General features: G+C 39.7%; 1 protein-coding gene across 4 annotated transcripts in view; it reads left to right on the top strand.

Annotated features, from left to right (window-relative positions):
- Positions 1 to 22,312, top strand: part of tanc1b (tetratricopeptide repeat, ankyrin repeat and coiled-coil containing 1b) — a 100,733-nt gene extending 78,421 nt beyond the window's left edge. For 3 of the 4 annotated variants that reach the window (XM_041056935.1, XM_041056934.1, XM_041056936.1), the window contains 14 exons: positions 1,020 to 1,627; positions 3,328 to 3,436; positions 3,679 to 3,801; positions 7,041 to 7,277; positions 7,507 to 7,692; positions 8,457 to 8,535; positions 15,745 to 15,878; positions 16,119 to 16,242; positions 16,341 to 16,516; positions 16,715 to 16,847; positions 17,675 to 17,766; positions 18,271 to 18,417; positions 19,486 to 19,586; positions 19,701 to 22,312. In XM_041056935.1, coding sequence (XP_040912869.1) covers positions 1,020 to 1,627; positions 3,328 to 3,436; positions 3,679 to 3,801; positions 7,041 to 7,277; positions 7,507 to 7,692; positions 8,457 to 8,535; positions 15,745 to 15,878; positions 16,119 to 16,242; positions 16,341 to 16,516; positions 16,715 to 16,847; positions 17,675 to 17,766; positions 18,271 to 18,417; positions 19,486 to 19,586; positions 19,701 to 21,288 — 3,837 coding nt within the window. In that variant the 3' untranslated portion in view covers positions 21,289 to 22,312. Of the gene's footprint in view, positions 1 to 1,019; positions 1,628 to 3,327; positions 3,437 to 3,678; positions 3,802 to 7,040; positions 7,278 to 7,506; positions 7,693 to 8,456; positions 8,536 to 15,744; positions 15,879 to 16,118; positions 16,243 to 16,340; positions 16,517 to 16,714; positions 16,848 to 17,674; positions 17,767 to 18,270; positions 18,418 to 19,485; positions 19,591 to 19,700 lie in introns of those variants that run through there. The other variant, XM_041056937.1, reaches the window with a different exon arrangement.
- Positions 22,313 to 27,243: the final 4,931 nt, after the last annotated feature.

Below are 27,243 nucleotides of genomic sequence, written 5' to 3'. Positions count from 1 at the left end.
AAGGCAATTTGCTTAAAATGTTTCTGTGGAAGGAGCGTAGGTAGACTCTGATTGACTTAGTGAAATGGGGGGAATTTGTGTCAGAATCTGTGAACTCAACTGTCAGTATTGCATGTCACTTTGTGTGAGTGACTTGCGTCATACTGTACATAAAATGGGATGAAGCATTAATATTGCATTGGTGAAGCCTTCTGCAAAGGAAGGCATCAAAAATACCTCTCAGTTTGCAACCACGCAACCATATTTTTGTGCAGGAGTGTCATGAAAATGTCATAGTGTTGGCCTTTGCTTGCTTGACTAATATCTGCTGTATCCGTGAGGTGTTGCTAGCACTTCACCCGTCTCTTGGATTATGAGTGCTGCAGTTCGTTGGCTCCCTGTAGTGTGTGTGAGATTGTGTGTTTGTTTGTTTGCTGTATCTTGTCATGAAGAGGAGGAAAGAAGTGTTATCTCACTGAGGTGATGTTTCTCATGCTTCAGACAGGCAGAGGATAGGAGGATTAAGGTGCATTGATTTCTCCAGCCCCCAGGACTTAGATTGAAATGTGAGCTCTGGCTCAGACCTCTGCTTACCTGCTAGCCGCTATTCCATCCATCCCCTGCCTCTTAATACTCACTTTCCCAGTCCTGTTTTCCTCATAGCCACATTTCCAACAGTAACAAGTGTCTGCTTCGGCCTGATAGCTCAGCGTGTTTGCTCACCGCTCAGAGACACTCCTCTGATAGTAATCCCACATAAGTCATTTTTTTTTTCAAATGGCAGTGTCTCAGGATGTGAAGAATACTTTTGGCCATAATTCCTCTATTTTTCTTTTGTGGTAATAAGGGATACAGATCATACTGCAGAGACTAACTAGAAAATGCCTTATTGTTATGTTGGGTATTGAGATTTGATTGGTACATTTTCTCATTAATATAGGCTAATGTGCAATGAGAAGCAAATTAAGCAACATGATTGCTCAAATACAATTTTTCACATGCTAATGACTCATAATGTTTTCATCTGGCTTCTTCCATAGGAGATCACCAGCCTTCTTCCCTTCTCCAAGATCTCCCTGGATGACTTTTCTGACAACAAAGAGATAAGCAACGACCTCAATGCCTATATCCAGTACCGCATCAATGGTAGCAAGGATATCATGAACAATATTAGCCTGAATGGCAAGGCCGATCCTATCACAGTTGGCAAGCTCAGTAGCCACCTGATCTCTCGCAGCCAGGGGTCCTACCTGTATCTCAAACTCACCCTGGATCTGTTTGAGAGAGGCCACCTGGTCATCAAAAGTGCCAGCTACAAAGTTGTGCCCGTCTCGCTGGCTGAGCTCTACCAACTACAGTGCAATATGAAGTTCATGACCAATTCAGCCTTTGAACGCTCACTGCCCATCCTCAATGTGGCGCTCGCCTCGCTGCACCCCATGACTGACGAACAGCTGTTCCAGGCCATCAACGCCAGCTTCGTCCAAGGGGAGCTGCAATGGGAGGACTTCCAGCAACGCATGGAGTTGCTCTCATGCTTCCTCATCAAACGGCGGGACAAGACTCGCATGTTTTGCCACCCCTCCTTCAGAGAGTGGCTGGTGTGGAGAGCTGATGGAGAGAGTACGGACTTCCTCTGTGACCCCAGGTCAGTCCACTGCTTTGTAAGCAAATGCAGTAACTCAGCAGCTCTCCCTTTAGGAATGTGTACTACTATTACTGGCATGACAAGACTGTAGTGTATCTAGGCTTTGGATCTGGCATCTTGGAATGCATGACAAGTATACTTCAAACAAACCGTGGAAAGGAGAAATTCAGACAGGTTGATTACATGGCAATAGTCAAAAGTTGTCTTCAAAAAGTAGGAGACTTTAAATCAAAATGTCCTTACAGTAGTTTTGAGAGCACTGCTTGAAAATCAGCCTGTTGAGTACAAACAATAAGCACATAGGTGGTTGAGAAATAATCATGTTCCTTGTCCCTGAAGTTTTTATTATTCAGTGTGGTTCTGAATTAGTAACATGAGTGTCATAGCTGCTGTTTTGCAGGCAAGTGCAGAGTCGTACGGTCTTATCAAGAAGAGCAGCGTGACTCAGCTCTGAGTCAGGGAGGAAATTTAGTTTGAGATGTTGGAACTATTTATTATAGTCATAATAACATATTTATAATGCTGTTGCTAATGCACTGTGTTGCAAGGGGACATGCATATGCTGGCATAGAGAGATCTCTACTGTAGACGGAATAGTTCCATTGAAAAATAAAAGCTATTAAGTAATATTTCTTCTTTAATCCAAAGCCCTGGCTGTTAGTAGCAATAAAGGGGCATAACCCTGATTTGAAATTACTAGATGTGAATTGTTAATTTGAACTGCGTAATGGGAAAATGTGTTGTGCTAGAGTCATTCCCATGGGTTTGTGTTTAATATCATGTTATTAGTGTGTATTCCTGTTAACTGTTAACTGAAAACATACTGTAGAAAAAACTACAATGCTGTGAATACCTTTTTTTTCAGTCTAAACATCTGACATAATGCATACTGTCATCTGAATCTACTGTGTATGCCACATTTATTAAAATTTGCAGAGGAGTCTTCAATCTGCAGTATATTATCGTTGTTTCAAGTCGTACCCTTCCTGCCTGTTAGTCAGGCTTATCTGCTTTAGTAGTGTTACCTAACTGTAATTATGGAGCCCCCCCTCACCCACATTAGAGCCTTCAGTCATTCACACTTAATAAATTGGATGATGTCACTATGGCCTGGCTTTTTTCCCCCTCTGTTGCTCGTCAGTATCACCTCTGCTCGCACAGTGGTGTCTGTAAATGGACCAGAGCCGAGCTTCATATTCTGGTCATTCACAGCTTTCCAGCTCTGTCATTAAAACACAAAGGCTCAAGAGTCTGGCACAGGGAATGTACATGCACACAAAAGCCTGCTGTACTGCCTCTTATGTTTGTGCCTGGACACGAATAGACAGAATTTTAACCAGATCAAAGTGATCTGCAATCATGCATGTCCTTTTAATGAAGTTCTGCATTCATTAGCACAAGAGTGCCTCAGTGAAAAAGGAAAGGAGAACACAGGGGTTTCACACTCTTCTCCATCCTTCTCCAATGACAATGCCAAGGTGCTCTTCATGACCAGAATGAGCAAGTAATTTCATTTTAAGTGAGGCAGATGAACCCAAAATACACCAGTGGATTTAAATGACAAAAAAATTAGTTAACCACGAAGCAGAAACCAGATGAGAAATTGAAATACATAACTAAAGTATTAAGGTACTGGAACGTCATCGTATTCATTACCTGTTCTGCTGTACAGCTGAATGTCTTGTTGTTTCCCACTCCAGGACCGGCCATGCTCTTATGGCTTTCATGTTGTCCCGCCAAGAGGGGAAACTGAATCGTCAGCAGACCATGGAGCTGGGACATCACATCCTCAAAGCACACATCTTCAAGGTACAGTTATGAAACCTCTACATGCTCTCTACATTCATCTTTGGTTGAAATCCGTCCCTTACTGGAATTTCATGGTGTTCACTCTCTGTTAATTTATGTATTGTGACTATGGTTCACCAGAGGATAAGCCGTGGGATGTGAAGAGAAACACTGACAGCTTGTGCAGGTCTGGTTCACTGATGTCATGTATGCGCTCATATGTGTGTGTGTGTGTGTGTGTGTGTGTGTGTGTGTGTGTGCAGGGCCTGAGTAAGAAAACAGGTGTGTCATCCAGTGTGCTTCAGGCTTTGTGGATCAGCTGCAGCGCCGATGGCCTCTCTGCAGCTTTGGCCTCCCTGAGGAACCTCTACACACCCAACGTCAAGGTAAAGATGTACTCCAGCTTTTGTGTGTCACTCGGACCTGAAACAACCAGCCCATCAGTTGATTAGATGATGAAATTGGGAATCAGTTAATGATTATTTTGAAACCAGCCAAATGTTCTCAAATACGAAAGCTAGCATTCTCAGTTTTTATTAATATAAATAGAATCTCTGTTTTTTTTACTGTTAGACAAAATAAGTGATTTGAAGACATCACTGTGGAGCCTGGTTACTTATTTTTATTTTTGATTTTGATTAAGATTTTTGGTCTTATTGGTTAATTGATTAATCAAAATAAATCAGTAGATTACTTGATAATTGCCCCAGCCCAAAATTGCAAACACAAGCTCTGCATGGTAACAATCTCTGCATGTTACAGTCCAAATCAATTCAAATCATTTCAAATCACACTTTGTGATGATTAGTCTACAAAGTATTATTTAGTAACATCATCAAATGCCCTCCCTCAATGCTTTTGTAATCCCACACATGGCAATCAAGTTGTGAATTATAAGAACTGTCACGCTCTGCTCCTTACTCATAACCTTCTTGTGTGAGCTTAGCACAGACTAATAATTGAAACCACCTTGAACAGCAGCATTAAGAATGAATGAGTTGCATCATGTAAATGGACAAAAAAATATATAGAAGCTTAAATTTTTCTCCTTCACCTACAAATGTACTGTATTTCCTTCCTGTAGTATTTTCCTTGTTGCTTAAATGACAGTAATAATAATATAATGATGACTATAGACTAGACAGAAGGAAAAGAGTGTGTCAGTGATAAAAGCTGTGTAACATTGGTTAATTAACAATGGCTTGTCCTATCACATTGGACATCAATTGCTTATTTATACACACAAAAGCTTGCTTATTCAAAAAAATAATAATAATAAAAATACTTGAAAAATTTAGAATTTGAAAAATTAGATCGGGTTTGCATCTGTGGTCTGTTGTAATATTACTTTCAATTTCCAGATTAATATAGTCAGCTTCTTGTTACACACAGTGATTAGCCAATTATGTGTCAGATATTGGCCTGGCACTCCCAGTCTCATTTAAGCAACAAGGAAATTTAAAAATGTTTGGAGGAAACTGGGAAGGAGATAACTGATGAAGTGTGTGCCAGGATGAATAAAACAGGAAATGTGAGGAGTTAAATGGCCAGTACAAGAGGAATGGGAGGCAGAGAGTTATATAAAAACTTTTTATTTTTATTCATTAATTTTTTTCTATAAGTCTATTAATGATTTGTTGCTTCTGGAGCGCCATACAAGGGAGGCTCTGTAATTACCAACCAGCTTTTCATATCACTAATTATATATCACAAACGTTAATGTTATTAGTAGAGCTTATACTACTTTGTTAGATCTACCTTCCAGTTATGTTTTCAGTGTGAGAAAATCATTGGCCTTTTCCTGGAAAAGCCATTATGTCTGACCAGAGTATTCTCGCTAGAAGCAAAAATATCCTACATTTTTCTTTTTCATTAGTGGCTCTGTGATGTTTCATCACTCGTCGTCATCCTCATTGTCTGTTTGCGAGTTGTTGCTGTGTATAATGTCACTCGAAGAGACGCTCACAGAGTGACCTTGTTCTGTCCTGAGGAAAAACAGAATTGCTGTTAATTTATTCCACAGAGGATCGAGCTAACTAAGACACAGTTTCATTTCCTGTTGTCGGATACTCATTTGGCTCTGTGGTTCTGTTTGACTAAACATTTATTATTGATTTCCTCATCATGGAAGAGAATAACACACTTAATAATTGCATTCAGTAGAATGTGACCACTTCATTTGGTGTCTGACCTTTGCTTGGAGAAAACCTCAAGATTAAGCTGAAGCAGTATGAACCTTTGCAGTTAAATGAGTTACAAGGGGAAACTGTAATGTATGTATGATTGTGAGACCTTGGTTCTGTTGCTGTTTAAACTAGTCATCGGCCACGGTATCAGCAAATCCATGAACATCATAAATTAGTAAAAATGTATGGCCTTAGAAAATAGTTTCACCCACAAAGATGTTGCAGTGTGTTTGTAATTACAAACTCATGCTGTTAAATTCTATTTGAATTCCCTTTTTATAGAGACGTACAGTAATGCCCATCTGTAATGTTGTCAGATGCGTTAGGAATAAAAGATTTATCTGCATTGGAAGGTACTTCAGGGGGATTGTAAGAAAAATACCAGGTGCACAAGGGTTTACATTAGGAATGCACCGAATATTCGGCCACCGAAAATTTTCGGCCAAAAATGGCCCATAAGCGCATTTCCGGTTTCGGCCGAAAGACTTTTATCACCGAAACAATATGGCCGAAACAGGATGTTGTGATGACGCAAGCGAAAACCGCGGCCTGTACGAGCGTGTGTGTGGAAAGGCCAACATGTCTGCGGTGTGGACGTATTTCAGTAAATCTGAGAAAGACACACGGATATCGATTTGCAAAACATGTAATGTCGAAATTTCAAGAGGGGGCGCATCTGCAAAGAATTTCTCCACGTCGGGTTTAATTTATCACCTGAAATCCAAACATCTCGATCGCTACACACCCACTCCGTATGTGGCGGATGTTTTCGAAAAGGCAAGGAAGTTTAAATCTTAACTTAAAGCGCTGCAAGTCATGGTGCATTTGTTGTTGTTAAAGGCCCACGGTTAACATATGGGCTATGGCAGTCTTTGTTTTGATACACTATTATGTTGTAGTCCTACAGCGAAAATTTTAAAATGCACTTGACTTATTTGCACTTTGTGTATTAATGAGAGAACATATTTAATTTTACAATCTTGTTTAAATTGATTTATTCTTTGAAACATTCATATTAATTTATGTAATCGCAATGCCTTGCAATTTTAGTGAGGTTAGTACACAGTCATAGCCATAAATGCAATGGTACTAATATTTGGCATTATAATTTGTTTCGGTTTTCGGCCTTGGTTTCCTCATTTTCGGTTTTCGGTTTCGGCCAAGAATTTTCATTTCGGTGCATCCCTAATTTACATGGTTAAATTCAGCCTAATTTTCACCTTGAAATTGCAGAGTCACGGCAGTCTTCTGTTTCTGCATTTACTTCATTCATTTAATTACATCAAAATACATCTTTTATTGCCTTTGGTATAATGTGGCTTCCAAATGGAGAAATTGGAAATTGCAGATACTACAGGAGCACAGATGGTGCAGTAATACTTTGATAACATTGCTCCAACAACAGCTGTCTGTGCTTGCATTTTCATTTGTATAATCAGGTGAGCCGTCTGCTGATGCTGGGTGGTGCAAACGTGAATTACCGCACAGAGGTCCTGAACAATGCGCCGGTGCTTTGTGTCCAGTGCCACCTTGGTCACCAGGAAATCGCCTCTCTGCTGCTCGAGTTTGGCGCCAGTGTGGACGTGGTGTCTGAAAATGGCATGAGCCCCCTCTGCTTTTCAGCTGCCGCAGGACACCTGGGACTAGTCATGCTGCTATGCAAGAGGGGGGCCAAGGTGAGAAGCCTGATTTTGTAACCACTTACTTCTATAAATAAAGATTAGTTAGAAATAATCTACTTTGTGATCATAGAAATTGAAAAAATCTTTAGGCTGAAGCCATGTGTACCTTCATGGACTTTGCTTAGCCACTTTCATGCAGTATGGTGTTTGTGGCTATTTAAACATGCAGCACATTCACCCAAGGCGTTGGGGCATATTTCCAAACATCTTGTGTGTCTGCCAGGTTGATCATGTGGATAAGAGCGGCCAGTGTGCACTGGTCCATGCCGCTCTTCGAGGACACCCGGAGATTATCCAGTACCTGCTGGAGCTGGAATGGAGTGCTGAGGGGCAGCAGCAGGACTGCGCTCTGAAGAACAAAGCTCTACAGCAGGCTTTGATAGCAGCCTCCAGCATGGGACACACACAGGTCTGACTGACGCACATGCACATATTTTAACACAGAGTTAACCCTCACCAGTCCCCTGAAACATAAAAACCAGGAATGAACCTGAAGATGTAATAAAGACACTTTCAACAAAAAGAAAAATTGAAAGAGAAAAAAATAACCTTGATATTGGCTCACACAAAAAAAACACTGTTGGGGGCAAAAATGAAATGCACTTTGAATTTATGGCACAGTAACAAAACACGTTTCTTTCCTGTGTATTTTCACTTCCTCCAAAAAGGAATTTCAGATTTTTCAAAGAGTCGAGAGAAGCCTTGATAAAATCTGAGCACATTTTGTCCTCAGTAATGATTGCTTAAAAATTTGAAGTGTTATGTGGCCTTGTATGTCTGCAAGCACAATTCAAGGATCACAGTGCAGTGCCTTCACCTGCCCAGGTACAATGTAGGCTCAAGGTTTATTTTGGCTTCCTCATTAGCTGGAATGGGATCCCCAGGCCCAGCTTAGAATAACAGAACTGGGCCAAGCTAAGCTGTCAACCCACATGTCGAAAGAGACCCCATTAAAGGACAAGTATTAATCAGATTGAACTCAACTCAAATAACCTCACACCATGGTTCAGGGAGCAGCAGTTCTCTAGTCTGCTGTGATTAATTAGTAATAATTTGCTCAGGCAGTATCAGATTTTTTTTTTTTTTTTTTGCATGTTCCATAACCTCTTGAAGCCTTATTTGATGTCTTGTGGTGAAACAGTATGCCATTAATCTAAGTTTCTTTTTTGGCAGGTTGTGAGCAGCTTGCTGGCTTTGAATAATGAGCATGCTGTGCAAATTGATAGCCACGACACTCTGTGGGGAGAGACAGGTATGTTTTCATCCATCTTTTTGCATTACATGGCTCTCTTGTATTATCACCTGCTGTTTTAGCATTCTGGACCACTCTTCTGTAATTGCATTCTGCAGTGGAAGGACTTGTATCTCTCTTCTCCACAGTAATGCTTTCAGTAATGCTGGCTGTTCCAACTTCTCCCGTGCTGTACTTTCTGGTAAAAGCATTAATTATTGTGGCCATGTGGGTTTCTACTTAGAGTTTGGTCAACACAGCTTTTCCTATGAACAGTCATTTTTCCAGCAAGCTGCTGGATTTCAGCTACAGCATCCCTGTGGTGCTCTATGTTACCATACTGCCATCAGTTTGGACATTTTGAAGTCACTCCACCATCTGTTGTATGCATTCCCACTCATATGTAGGTATAGCAAGGCTATTGCTGTAGCATTCCATATTTGTTATTAGCCTGTAACCATAGACTGATATTAGTTGGTTTTTGGGACTTCTGGAAAGTTTGTGCTTTTCCTTGATTAAATTAAAGTGAGTCTGCCAGTCAGGACTAGAAGTTGTGGATAGTAGATGTTGTTAATAATAGCAAAAAGTCATTTGGAGCAGCAAAGAACAATATAAGTTTAAAAGCCGGAGGTGGCAGTCAGGTTACTGGTTACATGAAAACTGAACAAAGTAGCAGAGATCAATATTTGTTTGAGAAATATTACACAGTAGACTGCAAGTCCACAAGGATTCAGGTGTCTTGATATTTTGAGTCATTGCAGAGGTGATGTGCTGGTAAATGTGCTGTATGTAGCTGTACACTGTATATTGTCATTATCAATGTACACCAAAAAGGGGTCATAAGAACATTAATGTGCAAATGTGCTTTGCTTACTAAAACTAAAACTATTTCAGATACATAATGTAGGTTTCAGACACATTTAGTGTTGGAGTTACATGATTTCTGGGGTACAGTGTTTTGAAAATGTTGGACACATTTGTGTACCTCATCTTCAATGTGAGCTTTTATTCTGAGTTCAGTGGTCTAGAGCTATAAATGTTCAAATTGCGCCCATTCTTGTTTGACAACAGCGGTGTTCGATGCTCTTTTTTTTTGTGCACAATCGTACCAGAATAGAAAAGAAGAATGTTAATAATAGTCTCTTTGTGTCTGTCTGAGTTGTAAGCCAGCAGCGTTTAAAAAAGTAAAAGTTTGGTGCTACAGGAATGTAGGTCAGCCTATTAGTGGAGAGGCTGTCCACAGTGTGGTTAACGGGTGCTTGTACCCTGCTAAATGACTGCAGGACTTCAGACCTTATTATGGTCCAAAGACAAAGAGTTGTCCGTCTGAAATATGTCTCTGTGGAACTGCTGTTATGTTTCCTCTGATATGACTAGAATCTGTGTTCTGGTACAATCAATACATCTGCCTTCACAGTTTTTAAAACATAATACATTGTCTAAAGCTTGGGTTCATGTTACTGAACCTGATATTTGCCTAGCTTCAAGACCAGAGCAATTTTACATGACTATTGAAATGAATAATAATAATAATAATAATAATAATAATAATAATAATAATAATCTTTATTCATAGACCACTTTCCTAAACCAATAAGTTGTTGGTTTTCTCCAACAACTTCAAAACAAGCATATCATAAAAACAGCTTCAGACAGAGAAATAAGCAAATAAACAAACAAAACCATTTACACCGACACCAGCAAAAGGGCAGTCAGTAAAAATCAAGTAAAACCAGGAAGAGCTCTCCAATAAAACTCTGTTTTAAGAAAAGATATAAAAGAGGTCACTGGCTTTGCTGACCTGATTTCCTCAGGAAGCTCTTTCCATAGCTTCGGGGCTCTGACTGAGAATGTCACCTCTAGTTTTCAGCCATGCCTCTGGAACAGATAAAAGACCTCTGTCCAAGGATCTCAGGCTACATATGAGCTCCTATGTGACTAAGTGGTCAGATATATCAGATATATCAGATATATACCACAGAGAGGGGCCATGAAGAGCCTTACAATTCAACAGCAAGATCTTAAAATCTATCACTTCTCTTAGAAGTTCCCCATGCCTGGTGGCTGAGTTCTGTATAGCCTGGGGCCAATTAATAGATTTTTAGTTGAGGCAGGTGATAGGGCAGTTGCAATAGTCAAGGCACAAGGAATAGGGAACCAACAGATGGCAGGATTTGTTGTGCCATGTCCATCCATCCATCCATCCATCCATCCATCCATTTTCTATACCGCTTGATCCGTCAGGGTCGCGGGGAGCTGGAGCCTATCCCAGCTGACTGTGGGCGAGAGGCGGGGTCAATCGCAGGGCTTTTGCGATTGACCCCAGACCTAAAGTCTTTGGAACCAATTATGACGATATCTGTTTTTATTCGTGTAGTGAACCGAAGCATGTCAGGATTAGTGGCTCTAATGGGCAGGTACATCTGCATGTCAGTGTCATTAGTGTGAAAAGAAAGGCTGTCCCTATGCATTATATGTCCCATGAGAAGTACGTACAGAATCAATCAAATTGGTCCCAGTACTGACCCTTGAGGGACACCATAGTTTTTGGTCTCAGTCCTATGATACTTGAGAAAGCTGGACTGCAACTGCTGTTTAAAGCAAGTGTGTATTTTTACATGTATTTTTATTATTTTTTTTATATGAAAGGTAGCTTGAAGATTGGTCTGTAATTTTTAGGGATGGAAGGATCCAGCCCATGTGTTTTTTTAAAGGTTGTGCACAGGCAGTTTTGAAGTAATCTAGGACACAATGATTAGATAAAGAACTGTTAAAAACTGACAGGAGATGGGGTCCAATAGATTCAGTGACTTAGAGAAAACACTTTGTTGGTATTACATCAACTGCACTGGAAGGCACTTTATCAGAGATGCTATTTATAAAAGCTCAGACAAGGTAATGGGAGGAAATAGATTTTGAAGTGTTCTGTGGTAAGTGATGGACAGAAATAACTGAAGCTCTGATGAACTCTATTTTATCAGTGAAGTAAGATAAAAACTTTTCGCAGTTGGCATCACTTTCAGCAGGAGGGGTCGGCTCAACCAGCTGATCAACAGTCTTAAATAAAGATTTGCAGTTATGCTGAGTGGCAAAGATAAGTTCCAAGAAGTACTGTCCTCTTGTGTTCTTTACCATACTATTGCTACTCTGTTTTCCTGCATTCTGACTTACAGCTACAAATACTATGACATTTTTTCCAAATCTGCTTTCTTTGAAGGAGGAGCAATATTATTCATACTAATAGTAATCATGCTCTCACAAACATTGGAGCCACCTGTAGCTGCAGTCCCGTGTTTGACTCTCAGCACTGTTTACAAAGTGGATGTTAAATCACAACCAGCACCGCTTGGCATGTCTTCTGAAGTAATGAAATAGCAGGTCACAGGTAGCAATTGAAAGGCGCTGAGCTATGGTACTACTGATCTGAAACAAACTAACTCCCACCTCCTTGACATGACCACATATTCAAATATTTCTGCTCCCACCTGGCACTTATTTAAAGTGAGATCCTGTCTCATGGGAAATGCAAGTAAACACAGTAATGTGAACACAATTATAACCATAATGTAGATTTTGTTCACTGGGTCGTGCTTAGAAAAAAAAGAGGCATTTTCTGCAGACATAAAATGAACATTTACTGGTGTATTACAAGTAGACGTGCAGCATTGTAGAGGAGCTCACTACAAGGTAGTAAAAATGACTCAGCTCATGTTGACTGTATGCAAACAACAGAGATGATTAGAACTAAGTGACATTTTAAAACTCAGTTTCACCCCAAATCCCTTGTCTGCCACTCAGTGTGCAGATATAATAATCCAGCCTGTTAGTAGCCAGTGCAGAGAATATCAAAAACCCGCAAAGCTCCTGAAACATCCCATCAAAAACCAGCCATTCACTGTCATCTCTCGAAAATATTCTCTGATATGAACCTGTCTCTGTGAAAATTAATTTCACATATAAAATTCAATGGAATATTATGTCTCTGTGCAAATAGGCCCACTGTCTCCTGTGCTTAAACTGAGGCAAATTGGATTGCACATCTGTGCAAGCTTCATATTTTAAAAATCCACTCTTAGGATGCAAAATGCTTCCCTGTTATCCAAAGAAAGGTTATTTAACTGCACAGATTCATTCTCAGTGTTGTGAACACACACTTGAGCAGGATTAGCACAAGGCAAGTGTTGCAAAAGTGTACTCTTTCATGATTCATATATGATTTTATATGAATATATGATATGACATATGATATGATTTGACATTTTTTTTCTACCCTGTGGTATCTACTGATGAGTATTGGCCATTCTCTTATAAAAATAAATGAATACATGACATTTTATGATAAATATAGTAGCCAGTGGGCACTTCTGTGTATATCTCTTTTGGCACTTGTTGTCATGGCAGTAATTCATTCAAATGATAGCATATAGATTTTATTTGAGCATGAGCGCGTTCTGGGCGTTATTTGTTGTTTTGAAGAAAAGATTCTTCTTTTAAGTTATTATTATGGTTGTAAACAGGCAGTGGAATGTGCATGAGTAAATGCCCCTTATAAACACTTTCAATCACAAACTTTTGCTTAATGAGCTGCAGGAAGTTGTTTAGCAGAGGTGTGCTCAGTAGTGAATGCACCTCTTATGTAATTTAAAATGTGCCGCATCTCCAGGCAGTTACTGAATCACATGTAATTGAGTTGTTTATTAATTTCACTCTGCAGTTGCTTAGGTAAGTGTAGTTGTGGTCAGAAGTTTACGTACCCTCATCATTGATTTCTTTGAACTGTTCTATTTCTGGGGCAGAATGAGAATCTTTATTAGAAAAAAAACAAAAGACGTTTGTGTGCACTTTTTTATTTCATGTTTGGTTTTCTGAAATTAACACAGGGCCAAAATTATACATACAGCATGCCTAATATTTGGTTGAATGTCCCTTAGCAAGTTGCACCTCGACCAAATGCTTTTGGTAGCCATCAGCAAGCCTCTGGCAGAATTCTGGTTGGATATTTGACCACTCTTCTTGGTAGAATTAGTCGAGTTCAGTTGAATGTGTTGGTTTCCTGGCGTGGACTGGACTTTTAGGCAGTCCACACCAGGATTTCCAGCACGGTTCGGGTCTGGACTTTGGGAATGTCATTCCAAAAGCTTTATGTTAGCCTGCTTTATCCATACTACAAGCAGCTTTGATGTGTGTTTGGGGTCATTGCCCTGTTTCAGCCATCTAGCTCATGATTTAAAGTAATTCTGAAGAATTCAGAGGTAGTCCTCCTCCTTCATAATTCTTTCCATTCTTTCATCATGTCCATATGATCAACTGCAAGCCTTACTCGAGCTTGAAGGAATCCATTTTGAAGGAGGGGCTTCTCTCTTGGATGACAGCCTCTCTGTCTGTGACAATGCAAAACGCACTTGACTGTAGACGGTGTCACAGGTGTCCCAGCAGCTTCTAGTTTATTGGAGGCCTGTCCCTTGGTGGCTCACCATCCGTACATCAGCTGTGGGGGGATAGTTTGGATTATCTTCTGGACCGTGGCAATGTGGCTAAAGCTCCTAATAACTTGTATTTACATGTGATTGTTTGAATTGATGATCTTGGGATCTGCAGTTGATAAGAAATGCCTCCAAGAAACAATCCTGACTGATGATCCTCTTTCTCAGATCTGCACTGAGCTCTTTGGACTTTGCATTTGCACTCTGTCCAATCCAATGAGTGTTGTCAAACAAACCCTTTTCATGTGGGCACAGAGAAGCTACCAGCTGTAGTCAGTCATGGGCACTAACAGGAAGATAAAAGGCCTTGAACTTTGCAAGTTTAAAGACATTTTGGAACTTTTAGCACAACTGAATTAATGATCTAAGTGGGTGCATGCATACTTTTGACCCTGTGTTCATTTCAGAAAACCCAAAATAAATTAAAACTTTCTCCAGCCTGAGGGTTAAACAGGGCATTATCATGTATTTACCTTTTAAATCAGTTTTTTGTTTTTTTCCGCATAGTTATTTAGAGTCTGCTCAAGACACTGTCAAGGCAGCTTTGTAGGTGGGCTAGAGGAAAGGCAAGGCTGATGAATAGCTTACAGAATGTAAGATAAGATAAAAGACTTTATCGATAAGACTGAAGCAGCAAGTCATACTGAAACAATAAATGACCAAACTGAGAAAAAGGAGCTCCTTTTCCTGAATAGCTTGGGGCATGGAGAACTTCTAAGAATAAAATGAGTTACATAAAAACAGGGAACATCAACAAACAGCACAGCTGTTGGTTGTATGTTCTTCGTAACCTAGGATCATCCCAGGTGCTGCTAATGCTGCTCCCAGGAGCCTAAGTTTAGCTGCTCAGAGTCATTGTTCTCTACCGTGTCGTGTTTGAGGATATCCATATTTTGAGCAGATGGAGGGTGGGGTTGTTTGGCTCTGCTCACTGCTCATCCAGATAGTTGATGTCAGTCAGACATGGAGGCTCAGCGGCACCTTAAATCTCTCAGAGGTGAATGCGAGAGCAGGGCTGTTCTGATTCTTGCGGTGGATCTCTCTCTGTTTGGACAAACAACGCTCACTTAAGACCGAGCCATCTGCTGCCGTACACCAGCAGCCGCTGATTAACTGTAAGCATTGAACATTTTGAGAATCTGTCTTTGTTTTCTTTGCAGACCCAAATACAAGCAAACAAATTAGAAATTTTTCCCCCCTTTTTTTTGTTTAGAATTGAACCAGACACAGTTAATTCCAGTTAATCCTGGTCTGAAAAAGATACAAAATATAAACAAGAATGGGTGTTTAACAGAATTGTTTGACTTTGTTGTCTAATGTTTGTCTGCTGATGCATAAAACGACTGAATTCTCATCTCTCTTTACAAGACCCGGAGAGCTTGAGGCAGGATTTTAATGAGTTTAATAAGCATAACATAATTGTCTGTTTTTAAACTCAATTAGCACCAAACATTAGCCTGCATTTCTCTGCTCGTCTTCTCTGTGAAGAATAGGAGGAATTCTGGGATTGCAAACTCTATTTATATCTGAGCCTTTCCTCCACATACTTGTGGGTTACTTATCATGTCCACTTACCTTCTTGCTTTGCAGTGTCCTCTTTAGCTGAGTGTTATTACTTGGAATGGTTTAAGTTCCACTCTTATCTCACTACTATACTGTATCCTTACTTTGTTCTTCTGTGTGTGTGTGTGTGTTTGTGTGTGTTTGTGTGTGTGTGTGTGTGTGTCCTGTTCTCTCATCTCTTCAGCCTTGACTGCGGCAGCAGGCCGGGGAAAGATGGAGGTGTGTAGCTTCCTGTTGGAGCAGGGGGCAGTGGTGCAGCAGGTCAACCGGCGGGGGGTGTCTCCTCTATTTTGCGCCGTCAGACAGGGACACTGGCAGGTGAGAGACGCTGAGTGGCTCTTTTGTCCCAGAGAAAGTGTCCCTCCATATCCACTACAACATTTTTCGGCCTCTGGGTCTTTTTCAAACAATGTGTGGCATTTTGTTGTATTGCAGCTTGCTCTGCTCTAACTGTTCCTGGACACAGGGTCATGGCCCCTTGCTAAATGAACAGACTGTAGCTCTGTGTGAGTTCTGTGCACTTGACTTTACTGTTTACTGTTTTCGTGTGTCTCTTAGATCGCAGAGCTGCTGTTGCAGAATGGTGCTGACATCAACATCAGCGACAAGCAGGGCAGGACCCTACTCATGGTGGCTGCCTGTGAGGGTCACCTGAGCACTGTAGAGTTTCTGCTTTCTAAAGGTGAGCTACAGCAACATCAGAACTACTGCAGAATACCCACCATTAGTCTCATTTACCAGTTTTATTAGACATTGTGTTGACTGTTGCTTGTCCCGTAGGTGCATCCTTAACTTCGATGGACAAGGAGGGACTGACACCCCTGAGCTGGGCATGTTTAAAAGGACAAAAGAATGTAGTGCAGTTTTTGGTGGAGAAAGGCGCGGTCATCGACCACACGGACAAAAACGGACGAACTCCGCTTGACCTCGCCGCATTTTACGGAGATGCAGAGATTGTAAGTCAATTTAGGTTTGTTAAAAACATCCCAACATGCACCACAGCAGCACTCCCAGGCAAACAAAAACACACTTCATTTAGTCTTAACTGAGAACATCCCTGTGCCATCATTGAGCACATACCGTTGTGCGTTAGCCATGCTCATAACTGTGGACGCAGTGTTTGAGTGTTTTTAACTCTTTGTGCGATCATTTAGGTCCAGTACTTGGTGGAAAGAGGAGCGGTGATAGAGCATGTGGACTACAGTGGGATGAGGCCTCTGGACCGGGCCATAGGCTGTCGCAACACGTCGGTGGTGGTGACTCTGCTGAAGAAAGGGGCCAAGCTGGGTAAGAAGACAACTTAGTATACATTTATTACCAACTGTACATGTAAATAGCAGAATGTGCAAACACTTTCCCACTAATTCTAGCACAGAGTTTGTTCATGTCTCAGTAGACACCAGGAGACTCTCTGTATTTTGTTTTGTCTCTATGTGGAACGTGTTTCTGTCTTGTTCAGGATCTCATGGTGCTAGGAATAAGCTCAGAGTAATTTTGTAGAATGTTGTGGAAAAACCCTGTTTCCATTCTTGCTTTTTCACTCACTGTTCAACGTGTGTCTATGTCCACTTCTACTTAGTATGTCAGTACATGTGCGTGTCCTTCCTCTTCTCCCTCATGTGCTGCGTGGCTAATTTAAGAATGTGACTTATCACCTAAGTGACATTCATAGAGGTATCTGGGACTTATCTGCAGTGGACTCTGCAGTCTCAGAAAAATAAAAATTAGCCACAGGCAGAACCTTTAAATTTCCTTTCAGCATAGTTAATAGTCTGCATGCATTTACTGCTGAAAATACAAGGCTATTTTCAGTTGAGTGACACATAATTGTACATTGTCACACCACATTGTGTAACACATTTTCATGTCACTAGAAATGACTACTCTTGTTGCACGACCTATTTTCTCCTCACTCTCTCCCTACTCACTTTTCTTTTAACTGCTTTCAATAAACTAAGGCTACAGAACGTCACCTTACGATCGATCAGGTACAATCTTTAGGTAACTTTACCTTGTACCAATATTCCAGAGAATACAGTGACCATCTGCTGGCAACAATTACAACAGCTTAACCCGCCTTCGTCGACTTCTCTCCTTCCTCTCTGCACCAACAGGGAATGCTGCTTGGGCCATGGCTACCTCCAAGCCAGATATCCTGATCATCCTTCTTCAGAAGCTGATGGAGGAGGGAAACCTACTTTACAAGGTAACGTGCAGCTGACATAGAAATGACTTTCAAAGAGCACTTCACTGTATTAATGAAAAGTTTCATGTTCCCTAAGCTGCCATGCTGTACAGAAGACAGACAAACTTAGCTATTGTAATGGACTTATCAGATGATGTCATTTTTATATACAGTAGGGACATGTGAAAAAGCAGTTCACTGTAACAGTGAAAAGGGCGATCTTTTTTTTTCTTGCTTAGTTAACTGTAGAAAATGAATAAATGTGTATGTTCCGCACTGCTTACCAAAGGAGCCATTATTGATGCCTGACATTTAACAGATTGAGTTTTGTGGCAGAAAGGACAAACCTGTGATGTGTAACGTGTGTGTGTATGTGTGTTTTAATGTGTGATTGATGAGAAGGGAGGGCTCAAGCCAGAGAACAGCTATTGTGGGAGTATCTGGTGAATATCCCCCCAGTTTTCATTTTTCTTTTCGATCCATCCTCTTCCTCACTGCATGTTTTGCCCTCCGTGTGTCCTTCAGAAAGGGAAGATGAAAGAGGCAGCCCAGAGGTACCAGTATGCCCTGAGGAAATTTCCTCGGGAAGGCTTTGGCGATGACCTGAAGGCTTTTAAAGACCTGCGGGTCTCCCTGTACCTCAATCTCTCCCGTTGTCGCAGAAAAACCAATGTAAGCCTCTCAAGAGACACTCCACTGTTTTGTTTTCTTTGTTCTTTACCTATTATATTTTCACCATGCGACCTTAATGACTTTAAATAACTCATCCAACTTTTATTTTTCAGCGTAATGAATATCATAGGGCATTGTTAAACTGATATTTGATGTAAAACAGAACATCAGAGAAGGATCCCCTGTTGTTACAGACAAAAGAATAAATCTGTGTCTAGGATGTGAAAATGTGAGATGATTGGAGCATGTGTGGGCAGGGGACGCTTGTTAGTGTTCAGATAGTAACAGGGAGGAGATTGAGGGAGAAAGCTGCAGATGTACTGGCCAGTGGACTCAATCTCCACAAACCTTCTTGTGAAACAATTTCAGTTCATGCATGTGCCAGCCTGCCTCCACATTCAGTCAGAGTTTGACTGTGCCGAGCAGCTGTGCCTTTAGTTTGGTAGAGTTTTTATCCATTTTTTTAAATAAAGTGATGAATGAAGGTGACTATTTGAGCTAGACTGGAAATGTTAAAAAAAAAAAAGAAAGAAAGAAAAAAAGGCACTGAACATGAGGAAAATGTTCATTTTTAAGCCGTTGTGTCTTTGAGTTGTTTCTTTCTGAATAATTGTTTTAGCAAAAAGGGTTTGTTTATGCAAGTCTTAATCTAGCAGGAAGACTTTTGTAACCATCCAGCTGTTAATGTAACAACATGCAGCAATCTAGGAGGAGATATGAGCAAGGTTGTTTGTACAGTAAAAATATGCATGCCCAGGTATTTCATCACTTCACACAGGGAATATAAAGTGTTGGAAAGATGTAAAACGGGCCAAATTTAACCATTGCTTAGTGTTTGAAAATAACACTGAACAACACTGAATTAATATGACATAATTAGCAATAAGAAATAAATATATGCATCATGTATATATTAATTTCTGTGAATCAAACTCAGCCATGTATGTTTGAAAATAATATGATCTGTTTTAAAGGTTAACCTTTTGTCCTGTCATTAAAAATTATAATATATGGTGATTAAAATGTCAACTGCTTGACTGTAATTTATTTGCTCTACTGATTTTGTAGGATTTTGGGATGGCTGAGGAGTTTGCAACAAAAGCACTGGAGCTGAAACCCAAATCCTATGAGGCCTACTACGCTCGTGCAAGAGCTAAAAGAAGCAGCAGGTAAACTATTCAGCACAGCTCCAGAACAGCTTCTGTAGCTGTTACCGTTGATTTTGAAAAATGTGTTTGGGATCTGGTAATGATGTCTTTCTCCATTCTCTCTCCCATCTACAGGCAGTTTACAGCTGCCCTGGCTGACCTGCACGAAGCAGCCAAGCTGTGTCCCAATAACCGAGAAATCCGTCGTTTGCTGGCTCGCGTGGAGGAGGAGTGTAAACAGATGCAGCGCACACAGACCAAAGTCCTCGCTGGGGCTGCAGCTGCTTCCAGCCAGGCGTCAGGCGGACACGAGTCTGACCATGAGCAAGACGAAGGACAGGAGGACCCTTCAGAGCACAGCCTTGCCAGGAGCGTGGAAGGCCAAAGAGACATCCTGGAAGAGGAAGAAGAGGAGGAGGAGGAGGCGGCCTCGCAGCGCGACAGGACAGCTGAAGCCTGCTGGTCACAGAACAGTTATTCCTACAACAGGGTCTTACCCTCTGAGCCTGTCAGCACCAGTATGGGACATCAGAATCTGGCCCCCAGCTCACCCCCAGGCCCCAGCAGGCTCCCCCCACACCGGTACCCTCGAGAGCACCGGGAACCGCTAGCCCAGCAGGGCCTGGTTCTGCAGCCAACTAAGCAGGCCCAGATAGTCAAGACCAACCAGCATTTGAGCTCCATGCAGGCTGGGGGAGGGGCTGTGGGGGGCCGCTCAGGAGGGCCCAAATCTCAGTATGCTCCTTCTAGTCCCTTACCCAGCCGACACATGTCTAGCATGCTGAAGCCTGGACCGGGCATCGACATCAGCCCTCTGCCTCCCCCAGCTGACGAGCCTGTGTATGGGAACCGCATGGTGCTGGCAGCTGCCTCCACCTCTATGGGTCACGGTTGTGAAAACGAGAGCCTTCATTCATCCCAGGCCTCCTATACATCCTGCAGCAGCAGCCTGGCTCAAGACAGGCTGTCTGCCCACTCTGCATCTTCTCTGGATGGGTTAGCCTGCTCTGGTCCTGGTCTCCAGGGGAACCACACTGACACAGGAAAGGAAGGGATCTGTGGAGCAGTGGGATCGCAGGGAGCAGGAAGCAGCAGCAGCATGCATGTGTCCAGTTCCACCAGCAGCCTGGCCTCTAGCAGCAGTCTGTCAGACAGCGGCAAGCTGGGACCTGACGTCCGCACCAAGACAAAGCACAGCCAACAGGCCAGCTCTGTGACAGAGTACAAACCCAGACCCTTCATGGGCATAACTGACAAGACGGCTCGCTTTCAGCAGCAGCTTCAACAGCAGCAGCAAATTCAACAGCAGCAGCAGCACCATGGCTTGCAGAGTCACCTGAGCCTGCAGTCTGCGGGCCGCAGCTGGCTGAACCATTCCTCCGATGGTCTGGTATGTCACAACATGTCAGCAATGGGCCTGCAGCCTGTCGACTGCAAGCTGCCTTACGCCAAAACAGTGAGCACTTACCAGGAGCAGCACAAACCTCCAGCACCTCAGGGTGCTATAGCAATGAGTAGCTTACAAAATGGCACGCATGCCAAGGAATTCACAGAGAAATTCTGCCAAGCCGCCAACTGTTACAAAGAGTCCAAGCCAGCGCTGGCTATGCCGCACACTTTCATGGACAGTAAGCCCAAGCAGCCTGGCTTAGCCAGAGATAATCCTGCCATTCACGTAGCGTCAATGAAACCAAAGCGATCATTTATAGAGTCGAATGTGTAGAGATGTATGTTTTATCTCATCTCTTATACAGTCCGCAACGCACACACACTAGCAGAAATGTACAGTGAGGAGATTTTTTTTTTTAAACCAGCCCTAGACAGAATACAGTCTCACTTTTAATCCATGTAAGAAGTACAAAATGCAAGCTGTTTTTATTCCTGTGTGAATACAGGCCGCGGGCAGTGTACTGAATGCTCCAGATTTCTCTCCTCCCAACCTGTCGCTTGTGGCTGTCAGCTTGTTACATGACAACATGTCCGCCGTCATTCAGCCAAGCTGGAGACATTGCACTGAAGGTATTCGGACATGTACTGTACAGTCCCTCATCAAAACAAAACGGTGACAGCACTTTATATACAGTTAGGCCGCTTAAACAACATATTCGGTTAGAGCTTAATGTTATTACAGGACAGTTTTGAGTGGATGGAAATGAGGTTTGAACTATGTTATGTTACATCCAAGGCGCTGAGAGAGAAGTAAGGAAGAGAAAGTCCTCATCGAAGGTGTAAGAAAGTATAAAGGACGGGCATTCCTGTGTTTTACGAAGGATGTTATAGATCCTGGTGTATATTGTATAAATATGTACTTTTCCTTCTTTTCAGTGAAGGTCTATGTTAAGTGTATTGACAAGTTCAGACTTGTGTATTTTGAGTTTTATGCACAATGTTGTTAAAATGGTGTCAAAGGTTCTAAAAAAAGCATTTGTTAAATATGTTTGTACATTATATAAATCACCATTAACATTGAATTGAAATTCTTTCTGTATCTGCTTGTCGTTGCTGTCTAGTTTAATTTATTTACAGCGCCAATGGCTTGGTTAATTGTAAAAGCAATATATTTTATATAGTTATTTTTGCACATCTACTAAGACATTTTATGATTCTCAATAATGTTGAGTTTAAGTGCATGCTACAATTGCAGTTTATATTACAGAGAAAAAAAAAATCTATAAAAACAGAAATGGTTTTGGGGCTCCGTGCCATCACCTCTATTTTAATATGTACGTTAAATGCAATTGTTGCCATGTTTTCAGTATTGTGAGCTTTATTAGCTGTGATCACATACTGTAATAGAACATTACTGCCATAGCCACCATGGGAGAGAAAAATAAAGACCCTGTGAGGAAAAAACAAATGTGCCGACTTTTTTTCTAAAACACAAGACTACTAATGCTACTTAAGAGGACATGTAATAATTACTTAAACATTATATAGCTATTTGGTCACTGACAACAAGCCCACAGTCAGTCCATGCAATATGTCAGTATTTAAAGGACTACGTATGTTTTGCTAAACAGACCACAAGTGGCAATTACAGCATAATTAGGGTCCGAGCATGAAATTCGTGCGAAGCCCTATTGTAACTGAAGGGATTATTATTCTCCTCTTTTATTTTTCTTCCACCCATTTGTCGGCTAATTTGACCCCCTGAACGTGCTCAAAAAGTTGCCAAACTTTGCGCAAAATTGTCCCCCGACAAAAATTCTTGTTTGACACTGTCCGTGACCGGGCACGGCTAAACGGCTCTGCAGCGCCCCCTAGAGTGTAAAAATATTCACCGTAAGACCTCCGGACTTGAAAATTGGTACACACGCCGCATCACGTCAAGACGAGAAAAAAAAACCTCCTAGAGAAAGGTTCCACGATGTACAGCCTTTTTGGAAAGACTGCACCATTTTGACGTTTTTTATGAAATTTTGAGGTCTTACAAAAAAAATTACTTTTTTTTTTTACATATTGTGACGCCTTACGGGCGTATGAATTTCTTCGTGACATTTTGAGGTCTTACAAAAATATAACTTTTGGCATTTTTTGATGCCTTACGGCTGTGACATTTTTTGTAACATTTTGAGGTCTTAAAAATTTTTTTTTGACTTTTTTTGTCCGATTTTGACGCCTTACTATACTATGACGTTTTTTATGACTTTTGGAGGTCAAAAAAAATTTTGACTTTTTTTGTCCGATTTTGACGCCTTACTATACTATGACGTTTTTTATGACTTTTGGAGGTCAAAAAAATTTTTGACTTTTTTTGGCTGAAAAAAACGCCTTACTATACTATGACGTTTTTTATGACTTTTGGAGGTGGAAAAAAAATTTGAATTTTTTTGTCCGATTTTGACGCCTTACTATACTATGACGTTTTTTATGACTTTTGGAGGTCAAAAAAAATTTTGACTTTTTTTGGCCGAAAAAAACGCCTTACTATACTATGATGTTTTTTATGACTTTTGGAGGTCAAAAAACTTTTTGACTTTATTTGGCTGAAAAAAACGCCTTACTATACTATGACGTTTTTTATGACTTTTGGACGTCAAAAAAAATGTTGACTTTTTTTGTCCGATTTTGACGCCTTACTATACTATGACGTTTTTTATGACTTTTGGAGGTCAAAAAAAATTTTGACTTTTTTTGTCCGATTTTGACGCCTTACTATACTATGACGTTTTTTATGACTTTTGGAGGTCAAAAAAAATTTTGACTTTTTTTGGCCGAAAAAAACGCCTTACGTTTTTTATGACTTTTGGAGGTGAAAAAAATGTTTGACTTTTTTTGTCCGATTTTGATGCCTTACTATACTATGATGTTTTTTATGACTTTTGGAGGTGAAAAAAATGTTTGACCTTTTTTGTCCGATTTTGACGCCTTACTATACTATGATGTTTTTTATGACTTTTGAAGGTCAAAAAAAATTTTGACTTTTATTGGCCGAAAAAAACGCCTTACTATACTATGACGTTTTTTATGACTTTTGGAGGTGAAAAAAAATTTTGACTTTTTTTGTCCGATTTTGACGCCTTACTATACTATGACGTTTTTTATGACTTTTGGAGGTCAAAAAAATTTTTGACTTTTTTTGTCGGAAAAAAACGCCTTACTACACTATGACGTTTTTTATGACTTTTGGAGGTGAAAAAAATTTTTGACTTTTTTTGTCCGATTTTGACGCCTTACTATACTATGACGTTTTTTATGACTTTTGGAGGTGAAAAAAATTTTTGACTTTCTTTGTCCGATTTTGACGCCTTACTATACTATGACGTTTTTTATGACTTTTGGAGGTCAAAAAAAATTTTGACTTTTTTTGGCCGAAAAAAACGCCTTACTATACTATGACGTTTTTTATGACTTTTGGAGGTGAAAAAAATTTTTGACTTTTTTTGTCGGAAAAAAACGCCTTACTATACTATGACGTTTTTTATGACTTTTGGAGGTCAAAAAAAATTTTGACTTTTTTTGGCCGAAAAAAAAGCCTTACTATACTATGACGTTTTTTATGACTTTTGGAGGTCAAAAAAATTTTTGAATTTTTTTGTCCAAAAAAAACGCCTTACTATACTATGACGTTTTTTATGACTTTTGGAGGTGAAAAAATTTTTGACTTTTTTTGGCTGAAAAAAACGCCTTATTATACTATGACGTTTTTTATGACTTTTGGAGGTCAAACAAATTTTTGACTTTTTTTGGCTGAAAAAAACGCCTTACTATACTATGACGTTTTTTATGACTTTTGGACGTCAAAAAGAATGTTGACTTTTTTTGTCCGATTTTGACGCCTTACTATACTATGACGTTTTTTATGACTTTTGGAGGTCAAAAATTTTTTTGACTTTTTTTGTCCGATTTTGACGCCTTACTATACTATGACGTTTTTTATGACTTTTGGAGGTGAAAAAAATTTTTGACTTTTTTTGGCCAAAAAAAACGCCTTACTATACTATGATGTTTTTTATGACTTTTGAGGTGAAAAAATTTTTTGACTTTTTTTTGTCCGATTTTGACGCCTTACTATACTATGACGTTTTTTATAACCTTTGAAGGTCAAAAAAAATTTTTGACTTTTTTTGTCCGATTTTGACGCCTTACTATACTATGACGTTTTTTATGACTTTTGGAGGTCAAAAAAAATTTTGACTTTTTTTGTCCGATTTTGACGCCTTACTATACTATGACGTTTTTTATGACTTTTGGAGGTGAAAAAAAATTTTGACTTTTTTTGTCCGATTTTGATGCCTTACTATACTATGACGTTTTTTATGACTTTTGGAGGTCAAAAAAAATTTTGACTTTTTTTGGCCGAAAAAAAGCCTTACTATACTATGACGTTTTTTATGACTTTTGGAGGTGAAAAAATTTTTTGACTTTTTTTGTCCGATTTTGACGCCTTACTATACTATGACGTTTTTTATGACTTTTGGAGGTGAAAAATTTTTTTGACTTTTTTTGTCCGATTTTGACGCCTTACTATACTATGACGTTTTTTATGACTTTTGGAGGTGAAAAAAAATTTTGACTTTTTTTGTCCGATTTTAACGCCTTACTATACTATGACGTTTTTTATGACTTTTGGAGGTGAAAAATTTTTTTGACTTTTTTTGTCCGATTTTGACGCCTTACTATACTATGACGTTTTTTATGACTTTTGGAGGTGAAAAATTTTTTTGACTTTTTTTGTCCGATTTTGACGCCTTACTATACTATGACGTTTTTTATGACTTTTGGAGGTCAAAAAAAATTTTGACTTTTTTTGGCTGAAAAAAACGCCTTACCATACTATGATGTTTTTTATGACTTTTGGAGGTCAAAAAAATTTTTGACTTTTTTTGTCCGATTTTGACGCCTTACTATACTATGACGTTTTTTATGACTTTTGGAGGTGAAAAAAAATTTTGACTTTTTTTGTCCGATTTTGATGCCTTACTATACTATGACGTTTTTTATGACTTTTGGAGGTCAAAAAAAATTTTGACTTTTTTTGGCCGAAAAAAAGCCTTACTATACTATGACGTTTTTTATGACTTTTGGAGGTGAAAAAATTTTTTGACTTTTTTTGTCCGATTTTGACGCCTTACTATACTATGACGTTTTTTATGACTTTTGGAGGTGAAAAATTTTTTTGACTTTTTTTGTCCGATTTTGACGCCTTACTATACTATGACGTTTTTTATGACTTTTGGAGGTGAAAAAAAATTTTGACTTTTTTTGTCCGATTTTAACGCCTTACTATACTATGACGTTTTTTATGACTTTTGGAGGTGAAAAATTTTTTTGACTTTTTTTGTCCGATTTTGACGCCTTACTATACTATGACGTTTTTTATGACTTTTGGAGGTGAAAAATTTTTTTGACTTTTTTTGTCCGATTTTGACGCCTTACTATACTATGACGTTTTTTATGACTTTTGGAGGTCAAAAAAAATTTTGACTTTTTTTGGCTGAAAAAAACGCCTTACCATACTATGATGTTTTTTATGACTTTTGGAGGTCAAAAAAATTTTTGACTTTTTTTGGCCGAAAAAAACGCCTTACTATACTATGATGTTTTTTATGACTTTTGGAGGTGAAAAAATTTTTTGACTTTTTTTGTCCGATTTTGACGCCTTACTATACTATGACGTTTTTTATGACTTTTGGAGGTGAAAAAAATTTTTGACTTTTTTTGTCCGATTTTGACGCCTTACTATACTATGACGTTTTTTATGACTTTTGAAGGTCAAAAAAAATTTTGACTTTTGTTGGCCGAAAAAAACGCCTTACTATACTATGACGTTTTTTTATGACTTTTGGAGGTGAAAAAAATTTTGGACTTTTTTTGGCTGAAAAAAACGCCTTACTATACTATGACGTTTTTTATGACTTTTGGAGGTCAAAAAAAATTTTGACTTTTTTTGTCCGATTTTGACGCCTTACTATACTATGACGTTTTTTATGACTTTTGGAGGTGAAAAAAATTTTTGATCTTTTTTGTCCGATTTTGACGCCTTACTATACTATGACGTTTTTTATGACTTTTGGAGGTGAAAAAATTTTGACTTTTTTTGGCCGAAAAAAACGCCTTACTATACTATGACGTTTTTTATGACTTTTGGAGGTGAAAAAAATGTTTGACTTTTTTTGTCCGATTTTGACGCCTTACTATACTATGACGTTTTTTATGACTTTTGGAGGTGAAAAAA

This window comes from Toxotes jaculatrix, chromosome 15, assembly GCF_017976425.1.
Source record: "Toxotes jaculatrix isolate fToxJac2 chromosome 15, fToxJac2.pri, whole genome shotgun sequence".
Lineage (NCBI taxonomy): Eukaryota > Metazoa > Chordata > Actinopteri > Toxotidae > Toxotes > Toxotes jaculatrix.
The sequence above is the reverse complement of the archived record's forward strand: the minus strand, read 5'-3'. Positions and strand labels throughout refer to the sequence as shown.